A 21,750-nucleotide genomic window follows, 5' to 3' on the forward strand; every position below is an offset into this window, starting at 1 on the left:
GGTAGATGATGGCGTCCTCTGTTCCGAGACGAGGCTGATAAGCGAACTGAAGGGGATCCAGATGTGGTCTTACTATGGGTCGTAGCTGGTCCAGGATGAGCCTTTCAAGGGTCTTCATGATGTGGGAGGTCAGTGCCACGGGCCTGTAATCCTGGGGGCCACTGGGACGAGGCGTCTTTGGTACAGGGACGAGGCATGATGTCTTCCACGTCACCGGGACCCTCTGCAGACTCAGACTCAGCATAAACAGTTTATGAAAGACTCCACACAGCTGGGGGGCACAGGTCTTGAGGACAAGGGGACTCACTCCGTCTGGTCCAGCAGACTTGCCTGAGTGAAGTCTCCTCATTTGCATCTCAACCTGGTATTGAGTGAAGGTGATGGGTGGGGGAGGGGTGTCAGGAATCTCACAGGAGGCAACATGTGAAGAGAGAGGCTGGCACAGTGGTGTGGCTCTGGATTCCAGGCTGACTGCAGGTGAGGTTGTGGGGGTGGGAGCAGACACTGTGGTGTCGAATCTATTGAAAAACAGATTCAACTCGTCGGCTCTATTCTCACCTCCCTCAGCTCCCCTGCTGTTGGTTGGCCTGAATCCAGTGATGGTCTTCATGCCCCTCCACACCTCTCTCATGCTGTTCTGCTGGAACAATGGAGTCGGTGCAGAAAGTTATGTAGCCTGTGATACACTCAGTAAGCCCATTGATGTCCTCGGCGTGAGGCTCACAGAGTGTTTCCCAGTCGGTCACCTCGAAACAGCCCTGTAGTTCCGCTATTGCCTCCTCTGACCACCTCCTAACAGTCCTGGTGGTCACAGGTTCCCTCCTCACAATTGGCACATAGCGGGGGGTGAGGTGAATCAGGTTATGATCTGACCTACCAAGTGGGGGGAGGGAGGAGGAGCTGTATGCATCCTTGACGTTAGCATACAGTAAGTCTAAAGTTTTCTCTCCCCTGGTGGGACAGTCCACATATTGTTTGAATGTTGGTAGTGTATTGTCCAGTGATACATGGTTGAAGTCACCCGAGATCACAATAAAGGCACTCGGGTGCTGAGTCTGTAGCCGAGCTATGGCAGAGTGGATAGTGTCACATGCAGCTGTGGGGTTAGCAGAGGGGGGAACATAGACAGCCACCAAGATGACAATGATCAGCAGTTAGGCATATCAACAGGTTAACATATTTTGCATTTTAATAGAATGTAGTTTAAAAAAAATAGATTAATTATGAATCGCCTTTTGAAAGTCACAATTGAGTCATGAGGTAAAAAAATATGTTGCAAATGTCACGCCAACGTCAATTTTTCTGACATGTTTTTGTTTACGCTTGGAAAAAGTAAATTCAAATACACATATAGGTCTTTATTTCATACACTTATAGTCAATATTCATGCAAATTAGTGCATATATGGAAAATTAAATCATAACATTTTATAAAACTTACAAAAAAAAGACATCTCGGTGTAAGTAATCAGCTGTAGACTTTTACTGGCAATCTTTTTGTTTTAAAAAAATAAGTGGCTCCATAGGCATGACTGGAATTTCACACTGCAAATTATCTATCCATCTATAGTACAACCAAAAGTCTGGAGCCAGTCCTCATTTCTTCTCATTTCTTTATGTAGTCTTCAGGAATGGCTTTCCAGTCTTCTCAAAGGTCAGTGCCTGCCTTTTATTGTATTTTCTGTCAGGATGATCAATAACATTGAGGTCAATCCATGACTGATAAGTGCTTAACAAACAAACAAACAAACAAACAAACAAACAAACAAACATTCCTCTGAAAATGGTCAGGTACAAAGACTGGACTGAAAATGAGTGAAAAAGCAGCCAATGGCCAAAGGAAAACTTTGAAAGATGTTCAGAAAGACTGGAGAAGTATAGTTCAAGACCACTTTAAAAAACAAGGACTGGCTCCTTCAAAGGTAATATAAAGAAACATGGCTCAAAGTCTTTGCACAGAGGTGGAAAAGTTTTAATTTTGTGTCTTTTAGCATTTTTATTTTCTATTATTATTATTATTTATTTATTTATGAAGTGATAAATACAGAAATCGTAACATATAAAAAATGTCAAATGTTTGTAATCAAATTTTTAGATTTCTGTTTATAAATGTATTACAATTAACATATATTAAAAAAGATAATGCACCATCTACATATTGAAAACGTGAAATTTCAGATTTCTATTGTAAAATTAATTGTTTAACTTTTCATGGATAAATTTGCTAGATATTTTTGGTATTAACTTTGCAATATTCACATTTCTTTCGGAGAGGCTTCACTTGCACTTTAAAAAACATAAGAGTGGCTTATTTATTTTACTGTAGAGGTCCCAAACGGCTCAGTAGCCGTTGACGGCTCTTTAGGCGACGGATCGAGTCCAGCATTAACCATTTTCTTTTACCCCCTTTTCATTTATTTTTGGGAGTTACAAAAAAAAGAAAAGGAGCACAAGTAAGCCGAATATCTTCTTTATCCATACGTTGCCGCTGGTATCAAAGTTAGAGCAAAGCCAGAGTGTGTTGGTTTGACTATGCGAGAGGATAACGTTGCTTAGCTAGCTGGGTCACTTGCTGGAAAGAGGCTATACGTGATAGCATAAGCTAACCTCACTCAGCGATACAACCTCGAGACAAGTCGGGACAAGACCAGGTCAGTGGTTGGGAAAATTGTGCATGTTTCCATGCGGACATTGGGCAGTTACATTGTACCGAAGAGACATTGTTACTCTTACCTCTGGGCAATGGCTCGGCGCATCTGTGAGGGTGTTTTTGGTTAAGGATCGAGGTTATTTTTATTTTTGTAAAGGCATAGCTAACGTTAGGTGGCTGTCTAGCTCATTAGCCTAGCTTGGCTAAGTGGTTGACTAGTATTCGCTAGCTTCTGAATTTAGCCACTTGTTTTTTTAGTGTGTAAACACACATTTATTTACCTTTTAGTAAAGGTCTCTGGGACGTTTGTGTGCTGATGAAATATCTGTTTACTATTAGATGTTTCTTTTCGTGGCTAGTGCTAACGGATAAACGTTAGCGAGGCTTCAGCTTTAGCTCGGAGGGTGTCCGATTAAAAGATGCTCCCGTTGCTCAGTATTGATGATTTGTCAGTGGTTGTTTTTTCCAGCACAGTTAAGTTGTATAGTGTAGTGTATTTTAAGTAGTATGTACCTACACAAGCCAGCTCTCTAATGCTACCCAACCGGCCTGGGTTAGTATGCACAGGGCCCATCTACACCGCCATTTTGTTTTGTTCATCTAATAAAAATCTGTGTTTTTTTTCTGCGTTACCCCGGGCCTCCCACTAACTGTAAGTAAGCATAACAGTTTGGTAAGGACGAGCAGTCGTAATGTCACTGTGTGATTCAAAGCATGGAGCTGACAAGCGGTGAGCTAAGTGATAGCTGCGAGGTGTTGAAAATACATTATGAAACATCAACGCAGTCCCCCTCCCAACGAGATCACCGAGGGCCTCTGTTAGCATCGAGCTGGTTAGCACCACAGGAGGAAAAAAAAATAAGAAAAACATCACCGCTCCGAATGTTTCTGTTTTGCATATATATGTACAAGGCAATGATTCCTGGAGCTACTAGCTGATTTTTGCCCGTCGTAGTTGGTGTTGACGGTTAGCCTTTAGCTTCACGGGGCCTCTTTGTGGTATACGTTGCTGCACTTAGGGCTCCAGTTAATCCAACATCTAACTGACCAGCCATCCCACGACCTAATTTTCTAATCTCATCTGGTTATTGAGGCTGCCGCAGCTTCGTAGTTACCGTGTGCAACCTTTTTTAAAAAGTAATGAACGAAGGGTTATTTGTTTTTGTTTTTTTAAAAGTGATGTGTGTAAAAGCAAAAATCGTACATTTTGCTCCTTTGATGATCGTCAGTGCGCAGTAGAAGGCTGCATATTTGAGTCTTCAAGCATATCTTGGGAATGTGTTGCTGTTTGTGTTATGCAGCCATCTAATGAGACGTCTTCCCACCTTTCAGTTATTTAATGCTTGAGTCACTGTAGCACAGACCTATATCTCTATAATCGCTGTTTTCTAAACACAGACAATTTAGATTGGCTTTCTCACGTCAGTATTAATTTTTTTATTGAAGCCAAGTGAATGAAATGATATGACGATGTGACAAAGTCTTCACGATCTTAGAGACCCGTGTGTTCGCAGTCATTGTGCCTAATGGGAGTAGGAGGTGGTGGCAGCAGTTTAACCTGATGGATGCAGCCAAATCACTGTGAATTGGACAGATGTCAGTGCCCTGTCTTTTATTGATGTGCAGTAAAATGAGTTCAAGCTAAAGGCCTGGCAGTTGCCATGGAGCCGAACCCTCTGTCTCAAGGCATGAAGAATATCATTTATAATGTGTTTCCATAGAAACCATGGTTCTGCTTTTTCCCCACCTTTTTTTTGAAATAATGTTCATCTGATAAGCAGTGAACGTCTGCTAACTAGGGTTGAACAGTATAGCCCTAAAATGTCATGATATTTTAAGAAAATTAGCAGTTTGGCATTATCCATCTTTTTCCATTGAGTTGCTGTATTTGATGACACACTTCTCGATTTGATGTTTGAATCAATTGAAGCAAGATGACAGCAGCAGCATTGTGGTGCAATAGTAGTGACACAGCATAAGTCAAACGTAGCACAAAAATAGCCTAGGTTTTGTTTTTCCTGGAATGTTTAAGGAGTATAAAATAACTGGTTAACACTTTAGAACAACAGTAAATAAAGTAACTTAACCTTAAGTCTTCCGGAGATTCATGGTATTGTCGCATATTTCTTGGGGTGTTGTGCTTTGGGTTGTGCATTTTAACCACCTGCTCATAGCCCTGCTTCACCACCTTGTAACCACATCAGTAATTTCCATCCACCATTTGCTCTTCCTGTCACATGGAGTGCAGTTAGCAAATTGCTCAGTGGAGCCATTTGTTTACATTTGAGTCGCACATCACTAGCTCCTAGTATCTCCTCCTTTATTAGCTGGTTGTACTTGATCATCTGTTTTTGCTTCAAGCACTGTAACAAGTTTTTTTTTTTTCTACACTCGACAGGAACAGTTTTCTTGCATATTTTACAGAGCACTACTTTGGGAGGGGCTTCTTAGGTACTACGCAGCTCTTGCTATCAGACATGACAGGCTTGTCTTATTGTGTGCACTACAGATCATAAACGTATAATGTTGCTATATATGGTATGACATTTTTATAGCACATAAAAAATTATGCTGGTGTTATTGCTGTATTATAAATGGTGCAGTCATATGCTCCCATTAAACTGTATCCATATGGGCATATAGAGATCTGCTTATCTGAATTTATACAAATAGAAAATAGAACTGACATGTTGGCTCCAGGTTGCTGCTGATACAGTACCAAACCAGTACTAGTGTTCAGTTAATAAGCTGGAGTCTTTTCTCTCTTTATATGTATATATATATATATATATATTTATTTATTACGGGTGCAACGATATTCGTATCGATATTGAACCGTTCGATACAGTGCTTTCGGTTCGGTACGCATATGTATCGAACAATACAACATTTGTAATTTATTTTATCAACTTTCCTTCCGACGATGCTGTCTGTGTTGAGCGCTCAGTGAATCTGCGTTCGACTACTCCGCCTAGGCTGCACTGTCGAGCGCAGATCCACTGAGCGCTCAACACAGACAGCATAGTCAGAAGGAAGAGCGCAGGGCAAGCTAGCAAGACAGAAGTTAAGCTCTCCTTGCAACATTCAGATCTGGCGTTTGGAATTATTTTGGTTTTCATGTGACGTATGACCCTGAAGGTAAGCGAGTCATGGACTAAAGTAAAACAGTATGTTGGATGTGCCATGCAATGCTCAATTACATGGGTGGGAACTAGTGTGTTAGCGCAGTTAGCTCGTTAACGTGTTGGCCGTCTAGCCCCATGCACGGGGCGATCGGCGGTAGCTCGTTAACGGAGATTTGCCGTGTTGTGGCGTTAAGGTCATTTCAACGAGATCAACCTGAAAGCACTAGTGGGAACACAACGAATATGATATATATATATATATATATATATATATATATATATATATATTAGGGGTGCAACGATATTCGTATCGATATTGAACCGTTCGATACAGTGCTTTCGGTTCGGTACGCATATGTATCGAACAATACAACATTTGTAATTTATTTTATCAACTTTCCTTCTGACGATGCTGTCTGTGTTGAGCGCTCAGTGAATCTGCGTTCGACTACTCCGCCTAGGCTGCACTGTCGAGCGCAGATCCACTGAGCGCTCAACACAGACAGCATAGTCAGGAGGAAGAGCGCAGGGCAAGCTAGCGAGACAGAAGTTAAGCTCTCCTTGCAAGATGGACCTCCCCCACCCTCATTCAGATCTGGCGTTTGGAATTATTTTGGTTTTCATGTGACGTATGACCCTGAAGGTAAGCGAGTCATGGACTAAAGTAAAACAGTATGTTGGATGTGCCATGCAATGCTTAATTACATTGGTGTGAACTAGTGTGTTAGCGCAGTTAGCTCGTTAACGTGTTAGCTGTCTAGCCCCATGCACGGGGCGATCGGCGGTAGCTCGTTAACGGAGTTTTGCCGTGTTGTGGCGTTAAGGTCATTTCAACGAGATTAACCTGAAAGCACTAGTGGGAACACAACGAATATGACTGCACATTTACGCCGACATCATCCTAGTGCAAAGACAAAAACAACAAGCATGCTACTAACTTTAGCCGAGTCATTTAGACAGCTGTTAGCACGTGATTCTCCTTATGCTGCTGAGAATATAGCCCAGAAGAAGCGGATAGTATAGCTTTTATTTTGGAAAGAGACATTTCTCTGTAATAAACTCTCTTTTCCAAAGATGAGTGATTCCTCAATCAGATACAGGGCTTGCAAACTCGCTAGCCCGACGTCCCGGAGCTAGCGATCTTTCCAGTCGGGCTACAAAAATCTCTCTGCCCTGCCCGTCGGGCTATTGTAGGAAAAATATATGTCAATGCTTTTGCATTCTTTCAGAAATGTAGCTGGGTAATTATGTCATTGGCATCGGTGAGCCACTGTCAATATGTGACATATTGAAATCGCGTTTGAATTTGCGCTTGTTTTTTTGCTTTCACTTTGCAATGACAGCACTGATCTGTGAGTGATGATAATTTGTGCACCAATTCCTCTGACATCGTCTTATTAATTGTTAGCTTACTATGCAAACATGACAAGTGAAATCTCCCGCAGCAAGCTTAAACATGTGAGAGGTTGATCGCGCAGAGAATCGCTGAGCTTATGTGAGTCCGTGTGTAAAAGTCGCAGTATATATATTTTAGTTCTGCTGAGCCAAATAAGACAGGTCGGGGTGAAGAAGTGACAGCCAAAGAAAAGCTTACCACAAAACGGAGAAGTTATGACAAATGAGACTATAAGGCAAAAAGAAAGTGCAGCTTTATGGTTTCATGGACAAAAGAATTTCTGTGGCTGCAATATGACGAGCTAAATAACCAGGGGTGCACATAAGTGGTCCGCAGGTGCGCATTCGCTGTCAAAATAAAAAACGCGCACAAGGGTTAGGGTTAAATTTAAAAACTGTACTTTTGAGTTAAAATATATATTTATAATTTTAATAAATGACAAATTAAAAAGGCATGAACATTTTTTTGTATCGAAAAAATATCGAACCGTGACACCAAAGTATCGATGCTTTATTGTTAGCCTCTTCCATGTTGTGTTAAGCTCTCCTGCTAGAAAAGTGGAATTGAACTGAATATATTTGTCTCATAGGTCACTCAGAGGTCACCAATATATTAGTCCAGCTTTTTGAGTCAGGATTGGACCATTATCTGATCCAAAAACTGTGTTGATTCTTGTCTTTATATGTTGTTGATTCACCAAATCCAAGTTAGATGACATTCAGCAATATGTGACAGAAAACTTATGGTCTTACCTATACACATGCTCAAAAGCTTTCAGTTAATTTTTATGTTACGAAGCTGGTTTCCTCGACTGTTGTCCACATTGTCATAGGGAAGTTGTTTAACTTCATAAGCCCCCTGTCTACAGACAGGTCAGTCAAAGTCACACCAGTCTTTACTAAGTTGCTAAGTGTTGAATGAATACCTCAAAATATAAAAACAAGTGTTTTTAAATCAGATGTATCGGTCGTAAATGTAGCAGATGTTAAAATATATCAACTTGCAATCCTTTGTTTAAATTACTGATGGACAGGCTGAAAAATTGTGGGCTAATATTGATGTTTACAATAACACTTCAGCTAATAATGAGACAAGAGTTCTTGTGTTTTAATGTTTTTAAATGTATTTTTTGTATTTCCCACCTTCCTTTAGCCAGTGCAAAAGGAATGTAAAAAGTTAAATATGAGCCACTCATGTAGGTACATGGCATCTCATTAATTTGTTTAAAAATCAGTAAGTCTGGTATCAGATGATGCTGATATTTGCCAAATATTTTGTTGACATCTTTTTTGTCATTTGAATTGACAAAAAATTTAAAATGGAGGAATATTGCTTCAGACATAGAAGTAAAATTAAACCAGAAAAGCCCCAGAAAATGCTGTAAATTGCCAATTATTCTGATTCGTAGAAAAATTAAAAAAATAAACTAATCTGAGTGTATTATCCCTACGTGCTGTGTCATTGTGTTTCAGAATATCCTGTTTCATAGAGCTATCTTAAAAGAAAGGTTTGCTACACCTATTAATCTGAAAGCAATTATACCTAATGTCAGCTGGAAGAAACATAACTGTATCATATCTGTAATCCCTTGTTAAATATAGTTAAAATTCAGCACTTTCATTCTCTTTCTGTGTATTCTTGTTATCCTTGTCTCTTCTTTCTTCTACAGTCTCAGGGCTCACCATACTCAATGAGCGGACAGCGCAATGTCAGATCGCTCTGGGCAAACTGCAAAGGGGAAGGAAGGCAAAACCAAGTATGCGTCTCTCAACCTGTTTGATACATACAAAGGAAAGAGCCTTGAAACACAAAAGCCTGTTGGTGAGTATCTTCAGAACACACAAGCTTTCACAGCATACATCCAGAGGGGGTGTATTATGAATCAGATTCAGCATAGCCAGGCTTTCTTTGAATTAGCTGGTTTGGTAAAACCTGAAAGTCAGAGCTTATGGCTATCACAACATATCATAATATGTAGATGATAACATTGTTATTATCTACATCCTCAACATACATCACTTTCTAAGCAGTTGTAACAGATTTCAAAGGGCTCTAATTAAATTCTGCCAGGTGGTGTGGTTTAGTAAAAACCTGTGCTGTCACTGATCATTTGAACCTTAAACAAACATATCTCAGTCGGATCTGCTCATTAGTGTGATTACAATTTTCTCGTTGTACTGTGTTTGCACCAACTAATGCAACTTTGAAGTGTTAGCTTAGGGTCTCCTTAATGGCGCTGCTTTTTAATACACAAAGTTTATCTATCTATCTATCTGTCAGCACTGTTTTTTGATGAAACTGTGTTATACTGTTTGTTATTGACTAGTGTTTGCACTGACGTGTTAAAGAAATAACAAAGGGAAAAGGGGGTCCTGGAGGGTGAATGGCTCTCGAGGCTCGATGTATTAGCTGAGCTCCAGAGACACTGAGGCTGACCAGAGACAGAGGCTTACTTGTGGATGCTGTTTGACTTCTATGCTGAGACCCCAGTTTATGTTTTATTCAGAGGCTGCCCTCTAGATTCAAGCAGCTGTCCCCTTTCCCCGACTACAGACTTGCCCCCTCTTACATAGTGAAGGCCTGAAGCTGCTGTGGTTGCTCTGAGCCTTAGGAAAACAAATGAGGGATTGATATTCAGAACGGCTTCGCTTTTAGGCTTTTCCATGGTTCTGTAAGCATCAATGTGCTAATGCTTCTCTATAAAATTGTAATTGAAGTGGGTTTGCTGAATGTTTTTAATAACGTCAAGAGAGTTTTTTTGTTTGTTTGTTTAAAAAAATAAATAAATCCACATTCATTAGAATCACCAGACTAAAACCACCACGTTTTTAGCCTTCTCAGTGATTCAGCACCCTAATTTTACATCCAGAAAGTAATCAGAACGCCATCCCTGTTTTCAGGCTCCCTCTGGATTTCACCAGTGTAGGGTTTCAGTGGTCCATCTGTGCTAGCGACTTCCTGCTGTTACAACCAAATTTCCCCTTGTGGGACAATTAAAGAATTATTGCTATTCTATTCTATTCTATTCTTGTTTCCATATCAGTTCCCCCACGCCATGGCCTGCAGTCTCTTGGTAAAGTTGCCTCTGCGCGGCGTATGCCACCCCCTGCCAACCTGCCCAGTCTGAAGGCAGAGAACAAAGGCAACGATCCTAACGTCTCGCTCGTTCCCAAAGACGGCACAGGATGGGCAAGCAAACAGGAAGCAGCAGACCCAAAGAGGTAAGAAAGCTGTAATCAAACACCTTTAAGTTATTGGGTGTTAATGTAACAAGTAGTTTTATTCTTGTGTGATTGCTTGTTGCATTCGGTCTGAAGACTTGTATGTCTGCTTTTTCCCTCTCAGTACCGATGCATTGTCAGCACCGCAGCCGGAGTCGCAGCAGCCTGTGGCTTCACAGACACCTGCACCGACCCGCCCGAGAACCCCGCAAGCTTCAGAGGTACACGTTATCTCCATAACATTAAAACAGAATATACCCTGAGTAATGGTTGCCGAAAGACATCTAGCACTACTAGCTGGCGTGTATCATATGGTATTTGACTTTGTGTGTGCACCGTGTTCAGGCTCTGGCCCCAGCTTCAACCCAGGCCGTAGGGGCAAGGTCCTGGGCACAGGCCAGTGGAACACATGGAACACAAGGGGATGGTGAGTCCTTCTTTTGCTGCATGTCCTTCAATGGGTTTGTTTGTTTGCAACTCAGCCCCTCTTTTCATCATATGTTTTTGCAGGTGGAAAGGGATCAAACCTACCGTCGCCATTCTCTCGCGAGGAATTTCCCACCCTGCAGGCGGCTGGCGACCAGGACAAAGCTGGCAAAGAACAGGGCACTGCAGATCAGTGGTATGGGCCCGGACCAAGCCTCCGCCCCCAGAGTGAGTAATGCAAGCTTTGTCTCTAATAATTTGTCATCCACTTATTTGTCTATGGTAGTTTGGAGAGAAACACCTCGGGCAGGATTTTCATTTGTATTTATTTATTTTTGAACTTTACTAATTGACAGTATTGATATTCATTGCTTTTCACATTCATAATCATAAAAAATGACTTTCCATTCTTGTTCTGATTACATAAAAGTCCATAAATCATACTAACCACTCCGTCCTCTCCTGTCTTCACTGTCCTCAGACGTTACAAGTTGGCGGGATGGTGGGGGCCGAGCCCTGGCACCCACCCTGCCTGGGGAGGGGGTAACCGAGGGTGGCACTGGTGGAGCTCTGGTGATGGATGGGGCAGCAGGGGTCCCCCCTCCAAACTCACAGAACCACGGGCCACCTAGGAACCCTCCTGCAGGCAGCCCCGCCCTGCCCTTGCCCCAGCCTCCTGTGGGGCCTGGGTTCCCCCAATATCGAGGGATCATACCCCCCTTCGTAAGTGTTAGTTTTCTTTTATTAGCATTTATCTTTATCTTCTCGCCCAAATAAATAAACAAACAAAAACAAAAGAAATGGGTGTCTGAACTGGATCTGTTATTACTCCCTAGATGTATCCTCCCTATCTGCCCTTCCCGGGCCCCTATGGGCCTCAAGGGCCCTACAGGTACCCACCACCTGGTGAAGGGACAGCTCCAAGGTATGTTCACTGAGATGCTACTTCATCTACTTTTAATTTCACTGTGGAGGGAAAATGTTCTTCAGTGCAGTCAAATGGCCTATAGTTTAACTCCTAAGTAATCAAGAGCTGCTTTTTTTGGGCCATGCTTTTTTTTTTTTTTTTTTTTTTTTTTCCATCATATCCCTTAAAAAAGAACCTCCCCCATTATTTCAGGTTCTCTCGTGGGCCGGTTGGTCCTGAGAGCAGGTCACAGGGCGGTCCACGCGATGTGGGTGGAGAGGTGGTAAAGCGACCCTCCATTTTAAAACAAGACGATTTGAAGGAGCTAGATGAGCTGGACCACGATGGAGACGAAGGCTGGGCAGGTAAAAAAAAATTAAAATAAAATAAAATTCCATTCACAAAGGTGAAACATCATAAAACTGGTTCTAAGTTTGTAAGCCACCTCCAAATATACACTAAAACAGTGTTTTTGTTAAATGAAGTTATTTTCTTTTTGAAGTTGTTCCTATCTATAATAAAAACAGAATGTTTTCTGTTTGGAGGAGGGCTCTAAAGCATGCAGAAACAGAAATTTTAACAAATGGCTTTAAAACAATAATAATTGGTTACTTTTAATGTTGTTACAGACCTAGAACAAGAATCATAACCTTCTGTGTTTTAAGTAAAGACTTGTTTTTGTGTGTCTTGCTTATGCAAGTTAATTTAGTTCAGCTGTGCAGAGCGTGTTCTGCCGAGCCTTCCTTTTTCTGCTTTCGAGGATTGCTGTTGTTGGTGCATATCAAATTTCATGCTGATCCGTCCAGCATGGTTTAAGTTGCTGGAGGGAGGGAGAAGGATTAGTGATGGTTGCTGAATAATGTTACACTGTGGATGTTTGGCACAAACATGGTTCTGATGGCTTCCATTTTGTTTTTTGTTGTTTTGCTGAAACAGGAGCTCATGAGGAGATAGATTACTCCGCCAAGCTGAAATTCAGCGATGATGAAGGAGAGGAAGAGGGAGAAGAGGATAGAAACGAGAGCAAGATTGATCCGCGGTGAGTGACCAAGTACATTTAATGTGTGATAAATTACAGTACTCTTGGGGGGGGGGTTGTTGTTGTTGTTTTTCTAGATATTATTCACTTACATTTTTTGTCCTTCTTGTCCTCAGTGATCAGCAGAGGTCTCAGGATGCCCCCAATGCAACCTCTCACTCTCGAGCCTCAGACAGCGGTGGAGAGACCCGCAGGACCCCTCCCTCTAATGTTGACAATGGCCCCCAACCCCCCTCCAGCAAGCCAGGATGGGCCGAGGAGGGAGGTAGTGGTTGGGTGAGCCAGGGAGCGCCATCCGCCTATCAGGTACTGTGTTGAACAGCAGTAACAACAAGACATTTTTCACTGCAGGAACCTGTGGGCTCTTTTAGGAACCATCCCTTTAGGACCTCTTAAAGGGGTGTTTTCAGACCAAAAAAAACGTACCTATAACTACTATGCAGGTGAGGAAGAGAAGCAACGTAGAATTGTCCTCTTGAATCCCTCGATATTTTTTTGGGGTTTTTTTGGAACAGGAAGATTTGTGGTGAATCCTACACCGCAATGGGAACAGGCTTAAACGGGCTGATTTGGGGTTGTAAATGTGTGCTCTGAGTTCCTGCAGTGGATAAGGCCCTATGGTTTTACCTTACATTGAGGCCTTGTGAAGTTTTCAAATTGAAAACAGGTTACAGAGTTAATTCTGTTAAGGCAAGACTTTTTTAGTGGGCAGGCATGTGTGAGTGTCTGTATTTTGCATCAGTGTAGATCATTGTGGTGGACCTTAGCTAACTGTGTCTGCCTGTATACAGGGGCGCAGGCCTGGATTGGGTGGTCCCCAGGAGCAGCCCTCCCCCCCACCTGGGCCGCTCCTCGGACCAGGGCCCTACTCCTTTTACCGACAGGTAGACATCAGGACAGGGCCTCATAGAATAATCATTTCTGTCATTGCCTCATCCACCACCTACGGGTCTTATAGCCAAGTCATTTTTAGTTTTAAGTTCCCTTTCCCCCCCCCTTCACTTTGGTTTTTGTTACAGTGGAGATTATCATTCATACATACATTTCTACTTTTTAAAAGATTACAGTAATTTCACTTGGAAGGTTAAAAACTTCATGATAAAACATTCAGTGTTTTCTAACTCCTCAGGATCGGCCCCACAATCAGGGAGCCTCTCTTGGCCAGGGGAAACCTGCCCCTGCCCAGCATCAACCAGCAGCAGGAGCCCCTAACCCTCTTACACAGCCTGGTCTGCTGGTTCATGCAGCCCAGGGGGATGATGAGGACGAGACGTGGCGTCAGCGCAGGAAGCAGTCATCCTCTGAGATTTCTGCTGCTGTTGAGCGAGCTCGTCGCAGGCGTGAAGAGGAAGAACGCAGGATGGAGGAGGAGAGACGTGCAGCCTGTGCGGAAAAGCTGAAGAGGCTGGATGAAAAGCAGCAGCAGCAGAGCAGCAACACAAGTGCTGCTGGTGGTGGTGGCGGCAGCAAAACCCCTAGCCTTGATGGAAATTCAACAGCTGCTATGGCAGGCAGCCCAAGTCCATCAGTTTCAGCTTCCTCCCCTAATATCAGCCAGCCTCCTTCCCCCTGCGTGGACTCTGAGGAGCCTCCAGTGCTAGCTGTCCCGTCAGGAACAGGTCCAGCTGGTAATGACCGCCAGCGACCCAGCAGCAACAGCAGTTATGACTCTGGTGCAGGTGAGTTTCTCAGATGCAAATGGCCTGAAACACAGACCTATCCTGACAAAAATCATCAAGAAGCATTCAAGTAAATAACATTTCTATTCTTTATTTAATATAGCATTTTAAGTAAATACACCACATAATAATCATGATGACTACAGATTTAACCCTGCAACTTTGTTCTTGATTTAGATACCCAACAGTGTCCCCAGTTGGCTGCACCACAGCCGCAGCAGCCCACACTGGATGTACCTTTACTAGGAGAGAGTAAGGAAGAAGCTGTGAGCACTCCTCACATCCGTACAGGAAGTGGAGGCGAAAGAGGAATCGACCAAGTAAAGGTCGAAAATATCGGAGGGGGATCCGGTCGTCAAGCTGGTGGCCCTCCTGGCCAGGGCTACTCAAAGTATCAGAAGTCTCTTCCACCTCGATTTCAGAGGCAGCAGCAGGTTTGTTTTTGTTTTTTTTTCCAAACGTAAGAGAGAAATTCAGTTAAAAGTTGTTGTTGCATTCTGATTGAGCAGGGCCACTGTGATTTTCTCTTTTTACTTTTTTTTCCTCAAAGGGAAGTGCTTTTAAACAACCTGAGTGATTGCATTTTTCCATTCACTTCTCTGTAGGAGCAACTCCTAAAGCAACAGCAGCAGTGGCAACAGCAACAGCAGCAACAACACAGCCAGGCATCACAAAGTCAGCTGTCCCCACAGACCCAGGCTCCACAAGGTCCTTCACCAGGTTCAACTCCCCAGCCTGTACCTGGACCTAAACAGGGCGGACCCTTGTATCAGCCTGGCGGTATGGTTCGACCTCCACCCTTACCATTGAATTTTGACCCTCGGTGGATGATGATGCCCTACATGGACCCTCGTATGATACAGAGTCGCCCTTCACCCATGGAATACTATCAGGCCGGCATGCATCCTTCTGGTAAGTGGATGCATAAACACAAGTAATAAAATTTAATCAGGAAATATTGCAGTATTACAGGCCATGCTTAAAATGTTCAGTGGTATTGTGTTACTGTGAAGTCACAATGTTGGCTGTTGACTTAGATATTTTTCTTAAAATTTTACTCAGGGCTTATTGGGCGTGAGCGGTCTGATTCTGGGGGGTCTGGTTCAGACCCCTTTGACAGACAGCAACAGCATCCAGGGCATCCTCACCGTGGGACTCCCCCTATGGATCCTAAGCTGGCCTGGGGGCCTGAGGTGTTCCCTGGAGGAGGGGAAAACCGTGGGCTAACTTCTCCCCTGAGACAGAAGCAGGCATCGGAGGATGATGATGTGGCCAAAGGGCCCAGGTATGGATACTCGTTTTGTTTTGTTTGAGTGAGATCGAAGATAAAACCTCCTTCTTTACTGTTAGATTGTTGCTATATAGAGCAATTATAAAAGTGTCCATGTAAGTTTGTATTGTTTTTTTTTTAATCATCTGTGTTTTCATTTATTGAGTGAATAAGTTGCTATTTTGTATTCTGTCTTTCTTTATCATAGGAGCGACACTCCTCCACACCGCATGCGAGAGGGTGGATTGGGACCCATTCAGCAGCCCAGCTCTGCATCTGGGACATCCAATCAAACCCCACCCCCTGTTGGCAACCAGGGAGGCAGCCATCACCCTCATCACTACATCGGCGGACAGAGCAACTACAGCAACTTCCCCGATCAGGGCGCAAGGATGCCTCCTCACCAGCATCAGAGGGCGGGTGAAAGGGGAAGCCAGCCACATGGGTTCCCCCACCAGGATGAAGGGCCTGCCCGAGGAGCTCAGCAGGGCCAGATATGGGGAGCCCCACATCCTCACTATGATCGTAGCGGGCGCCCAGATCATCCTCCTGTTGAAAGCAACTCTCACCTCCACCACCCTCACAGCCACCACCCTCAACAGCCTCACTTCCCTCTCCATCCCCATAAGCCAGAGAACAGAGGTGGTGAGGCCCCAGCTAAGAAGACTGACTCTTCTCCTCCTCTTCACCAACCTTCCCTCTCATCCTCCTGCTCCTCTTCCTCCTCTTCCTCCTCCGCCAGGGAGGATGGGAATGTCAAAGTGGCACCGCACCATCACCCATCACAGAGAGAGAGCGAAACCAGTGTCGGGCACAGTCACGCTGAAAGAGGCAGCAGTGGTAACGCTGGAGGTGGTGGCCATGTGAAACAAGAGAAGACAGGTCCGGCATATACTTCCCATTCAGCCAACACTTCTAGCCCACCTCTGGCTCAACTTGGCAGCCACAGTCAGCCCCCACAGCAGCAGCATCCTCATCCTAAATCAAACCAAAGAGGAGGGCGGGAGCATAAGACAGAGACACACTGGGGTCCACGGCCTGGCAGCAATACTACTGGGGGTTCCTCTCACGGAAGGAGGGGCAACAATGCAGGAGGTGGGAACAACTCCCGTGGAGGAGAGGACTCTTCCAACACTCCATTGGACCACAAACCCTCCAACCAATCAGGAGGGAGCAATGCCAACAGGAGGGCTGGGCCCATTAAGAAGCCAGTGCTGAAAGAAATCAAGAGAGAGGCAATGGATGCAGATGGAGGAGAAAAACAAGGCACAGGATTTGGAAAAGATAAAGAGCAAGATGGTGGACAGCCTGTCTCTATGAAGCAGGATGCCTCCTCCAACTCTCAGAACACATCAGTTTCATCTAAGGACGAGCCACCCCAGACAGCCAAACCCAGAAATGGTGGAAAAGAGCGATCCTCAGCTGGAGGAGGGTCAGGTAGAGGTCAAAAAGATGTAGACACTACTTCATCAGGTTTTTCAGGGTCCTCCTCCAGGAGAGACAGAGACCGTTCCTTTGAAAAGGGAGGCAACATCTCTCACCACCATGGAGTCCCCCAGAAAGGCGGCAGAGCCAGCAGAGGAAGAGGGGGAGAATTCTATGGGCGAGGCCGTGGGTACCGGGGCACCTACATGGCTAGTGCTGGACCCACAGGTGGAAGCCGGGGCAGAATGGGTGGCAGGAGTGGAAGAGACTACCGCTCAACAGCCGGTGGTGGCCATCATCAGGAATCCAAGGGTGAAGGAGCCAGTGGAAGGCATGGTCAAGATCGGTCCCAGCATAACCCAGCCAGGGCCAGAAACCGCAGTGAAACCCGCAGTGAGGGCTCAGAGTATGAAGAAATCCCCAAGAGGAGGAGGGAGAGAGGCTCTGAGACGGGCAGCGAGAGTGGAGCAAGCGATGTCGGCCACTCGGACAAAGAAGACAGCCAGAAATCGAACACCAAGAATGGCTCTGATAACACCACTAGCAGTGTAAACATTTCATCTGCTCCACCCAGAGGCTCCCAGGCCCGTGTCTTCACCCCTAGGGGTGTGCCCTCTAGAAGGGGCAGGGGTGGCGGAGGTGGAGGAGGAAACATCTACAGGAGTAGTGGCAATATGGGAGCAACAGCTGGGGGACACCGTGTTGGGCCCAGCTCAGGCTCGCATGGTGGGTCCTCCAAGTCTTCAGCTTCAGCCCGGAAACAGCAAGGTCCGCCACAGAGCTCTGGGCATAAAGACTTAGGCCGAGGAGGAAATGCTGGTGAGAAGAAGGACAAGGTGGCTGATGGAAGTCAAACTCAAAGTCAGGGGACCAACCCCCCTCAGCCGTCTCTGCCTGCTACAACAACCTCTGCTACTCTGGTTTCCACTGAAAATGGTGGAGTTGCGACCCAGCAAACTTCTGCAAAACCTGTGTCAAACTCTGGAGGGCCAAATGCTCTTCCTCTTCCTTCTAATCGTGGCTTTGAGCGACCACCTAGGCGCCGTCGTCATGGGCGATCCCAGCACCAGCAGGACAAGCCGCCCCGCTTCCGGAAACTGAAGGAGCGGGAGAATGCTGCTCGTATCAACGGCAGTGTGGGGGTCATTGGTGGAGAAAGGCCCTCATCTCCTTCCATGAATTCTGTGCAAGATGGTAACGGAGCCCCAGTCTCTGCTCCCATGACAGGAAATGCTCAGAATGCTACCCACAACGCCACATTAACGGCCAACAGTAACAACAGTGGCGGGCATCTCAGTAATGCGAACAGCCACCACCATCACCACTACAACCAGGGCAGTGTGGGTCCCACGCACCCACAGCACCCCCACGGTGCCAAGTCGCCTGACTTCACCAACCAGAACTCAGACCAAGCCAATGAGGAGTGGGAGACAGCTTCTGAGAGCAGCGACTTCACAGAGTTCAGAGACAGAGAGGGGGGAGGGGGAGGAGGAGGAGGGAAGTCGTATGCTTCTCATCACCACCACCACCACATGGGAAGAGGCGGAGGAGGAGGAGGAGGCGGCAGCATCGTGGAGCGTGAGATGACGGGTAAAGAACCCTCTGCTAACAAACGAAGCTTCTCGAGTCAGCGTCCTGGGATGGAGCGGCAGAACCGGAGAGTCAACACCGGAGGACCTGGAGGTGGTGGAGGGGGGGGGAGAGGCCCCCGTGGCCCACCTGGCGGCGGCCCTGGTGGACCTGGCAGCGGAGGCGGCAACCGGGGAGAGAAGCGTGGCAACTGGCCCTCACCGAAAAATAGGAAGTGACGGAATATGCGACATTTCAGTTAAACCCCACCCACATTAACCCCCACCCTGTTACGCCTTTAATCCCTTTTGATCGTAATTTCACAGCTTATCTGTTGGCATTAGTGCTTTGTACAGTAAATGGAGATGGTATTCACCCCTCCTTCCCCACCCAGTCACCTCTTTCACCTTTGCATCATCCTCGTATCTGCCATCCGTTCTTGTAAATTTCTCAGTCTGTTCCATCTTGCTCTCTGTTCATTTGTGCCCCACCCTCTCTTTTTTTTTTCTTTCTTTTTTTCTTTTTTTTTAACTCTTCCTCACCCCGGTTGGATTTGACAAGCATGTGATTGTTCAATTGGTGGGCGGGGGGGTTACACCTCATTTTGACAGAAGACAGTCACACTGAGCTCCACACACACTCACACATACAAGCACAAATGTGACATCTTTAAAACCCCCACAAAGAGCATGTGAGGTCACTTGAGCCCAGAAGGAAAATGTGGGATTAAATTGGCATGAATATTTGGATCGGCCAAACTTTTATATTTATGTGTCTGTGTATATTTCTGTCACACTCTGGCCTCGTGTGGTTTTCTGTATTGCAGTTGTGCATCACTTCCTTCACAAGTGAAAGGGGTGCAGCTACATCTTTTAATAAGAACAATGTACCATAAGACGTTTTGTTTCTGTCTTTTGTTTGGCCTCGTGTCAGCTCTGATTTTTCAGCCTCGTGAGGAATTTTAGGGGTGTGTGTGTGTGTGTGCGTGCGCGCGCGTGTGTGTTTTCTCTCTTCAACAAAGCAAGTCATTAAACTAAATTTTTACTAAAAATGTCCAAATTCCTCCTCTGACTGACTTTTTGGTCCGATTACTGTGATGAGACCTGTTAAAGTACTACTGCTCAGTGATTGGTCTTTATATCAATGTTTCTGCTGCTTGTTCAGGTCGATGGTTTGAATTTTGTTTTTATTTTTTGAATGATCTGCTCTGACATTTCATTATAATTATAATTGTTATTTTCTTTTTTCTTTAAAGAGGAGGTTTTTGGCCTCGTCGTAGCATCTTCACCTGCAGAATTTCTGCACACTGCAAAAATCTAAAGTTTCCCCCCACAGACAGTAGTTTGAAGCTCCCTTTCTTTGAGTTCCGTTTGCCCTCCTGAAGACTGTATCGATGGCGTGATGGCTTTATTTTAATATCTATTATTTTCTCGGGGTGACTTCCATTTTAATGGAAATGTGTTTTTCCCTCCTTTCAAGTTGGGGGGAATGAATTAAATGAAAATGTAGGTCATGATAGAATAAAGCAGATGTTTGACTTTTCCTGAAATTGTTTATGCTTCGATAGATGATCGAGTATGTTCTAATAAGCACTCCTTGTAGTATAACAAACATCCACTTTTGCTGGTTCTTTTCCTCTTCTTTTGTGTTAATGACTTGGGCAAGTTACACATGATAAAGCAGGACGGGGTACTCTGTCTGGGCCCAGAGTACACAGCTAAGGCCAAGTGTTGTACACCCCTCTGCTTGTCGTGGCAGAGGCTCCTCGCACCAAGAAGGACTCCTTGTCTGAGGTATGAAGTATTTTTCACAGGCGTGTTTACTCGGGAAGGCTGTTTTCGTTTGGACGGCAGCAAGCGGGAGCTCAAATTAAAATTCAGGACTTAAAGCCGAACCGGGGGGTGACCGAGCGTCGCCTTCTGCAGTTTGCTGCATGGTTTTCAAGATTTTACTTGCAACAATTAATGCTGACCTGAAGTGAGGAAATGTGGGATCGATGTAAGATTACACACTCAAACACAAGTTTAAGAGAGACAGAAAGACTGGAGACAACAGCAAAGGTGAACTAACATGTTTTCACATCTTCATCAATTCTGTCACTGCTGTAAGTTGGGGTTCGTTTGTTTACTGACAACAGTGTGAAGGTTGTCTCTGGGATGTTGTGAGTAGGGCATTTGATGATTTGTGTATGTGTGCGTGTACGTGAGCGTGTATGTACGTGTGCTTGGTTGTTTTGTTTTTGGTTTTGTTTTTTTCTGGTGTCTGTGTAATAACGGGGGGGGGGTTAAGGGTGGGGGACCAGAGGGTTATAACATGAATGGCGAGCACTTTTCTGCCTTGTTTGCCCGCGAGTGATTTAACCAATTATTATTATTAAGACAATTCTACTGTTTCTTAAATACATCCACATATATATACATTCAGCTGTGTGTATATGTTCATCCAGATTAAGAATCTGCAGTGGGAAACGTCACCAGTTGGTTTTCTTTTGTGTAATTTAAGCATACGTTCATCAGCAGGCAAGCGAAGTTGGACATATTTTATTTTTCCACTATGACTTCTGAGCATGAACACACGTGGGTGCAGCTTGCCTTGCCTGTTACTGGTTTCTTCATTGATAGCTATACTCTTTAACACTGGCTCAAAGAGTCCTTCATCCCTCCTTAACTCTTAATGTTGATGTGCGCATTATTGTATGTACCCATGTTAAAAACAAAAGTGTATTCCAGATAAAAGAGAGAAAAAATTACTCAAGATTGTATTATGTTTCCAGCATTACTGAGGTACCTGGAGTGGGTCAGACTTTTTTTTTTGTTGTTTTTTTTAGCATTTATGGTTTTATTAATGGAACCGTAATATACACACATGTATGTATATTGGTATGTATCTAAGTTTTTGTCTACCCCAACTTACATTCCCACAAACAAATGTTGCCATTTTTAGTTCAAGGGAGCAATGTACAAGCAGAGAAGTGTCTTATTATAATAAAGTTATACAGAGAAGGCAAAGTTAAATAAACTACTTTTGATTTAATGGAAACATTT

The 21,750-nt window shown here is 44.5% G+C and overlaps 1 protein-coding gene across 5 annotated transcripts; it reads left to right on the plus strand.

Annotated features, from left to right (window-relative positions):
- The first annotated feature begins 2,310 nt into the window (after positions 1-2,310).
- On the plus strand, positions 2,311-19,765 carry prrc2a (proline-rich coiled-coil 2A). Of its 5 annotated transcripts, none has more exons than XM_026155752.2 (17): positions 2,311-2,452; positions 8,840-8,991; positions 10,214-10,391; positions 10,516-10,612; positions 10,737-10,818; positions 10,902-11,045; positions 11,299-11,540; positions 11,654-11,742; positions 11,938-12,089; positions 12,661-12,763; positions 12,880-13,069; positions 13,555-13,647; positions 13,893-14,442; positions 14,620-14,876; positions 15,048-15,354; positions 15,505-15,727; positions 15,921-19,765. In XM_026155752.2, exons 2-17 carry the CDS (start codon positions 8,877-8,879, stop codon positions 18,943-18,945), a joined length of 5,847 nt encoding a protein of 1,948 aa, XP_026011537.2. In that variant the 5' UTR covers positions 2,311-2,452; positions 8,840-8,876; the 3' UTR covers positions 18,946-19,765. The 5 variants fall into 5 exon arrangements, with proteins under 5 accessions (XP_026011537.2, XP_080151956.1, XP_026011536.2 ...); XM_026155751.2 differs by lacking the exon at positions 2,311-2,452 and adding an exon at positions 2,510-2,650; XM_080295829.1 differs by lacking the exon at positions 2,311-2,452 and adding an exon at positions 6,398-6,417.
- Positions 19,766-21,750: the final 1,985 nt, after the last annotated feature.

This window comes from Astatotilapia calliptera, chromosome 22 (assembly GCF_964374335.1).
Source record: "Astatotilapia calliptera chromosome 22, fAstCal68.1, whole genome shotgun sequence".
NCBI lineage: Eukaryota > Metazoa > Chordata > Actinopteri > Cichliformes > Cichlidae > Astatotilapia > Astatotilapia calliptera.

Bases quoted from the DNA above. Each gene is read 5' to 3' on its own strand.
- prrc2a (XM_026155752.2), top strand. From the start codon at position 8,877: ATGTCAGATCGCTCTGGGCAAACTGCAAAGGGGAAGGAAGGCAAAACC. The intron at 11,046-11,298 runs GTGAGTAATGCA...CACTGTCCTCAG, and splicing joins ACCAAGCCTCCGCCCCCAGA to ACGTTACAAGTTGGCGGGAT. The intron at 12,090-12,660 runs GTAAAAAAAAAT...TTGCTGAAACAG, and splicing joins TGGAGACGAAGGCTGGGCAG to GAGCTCATGAGGAGATAGAT.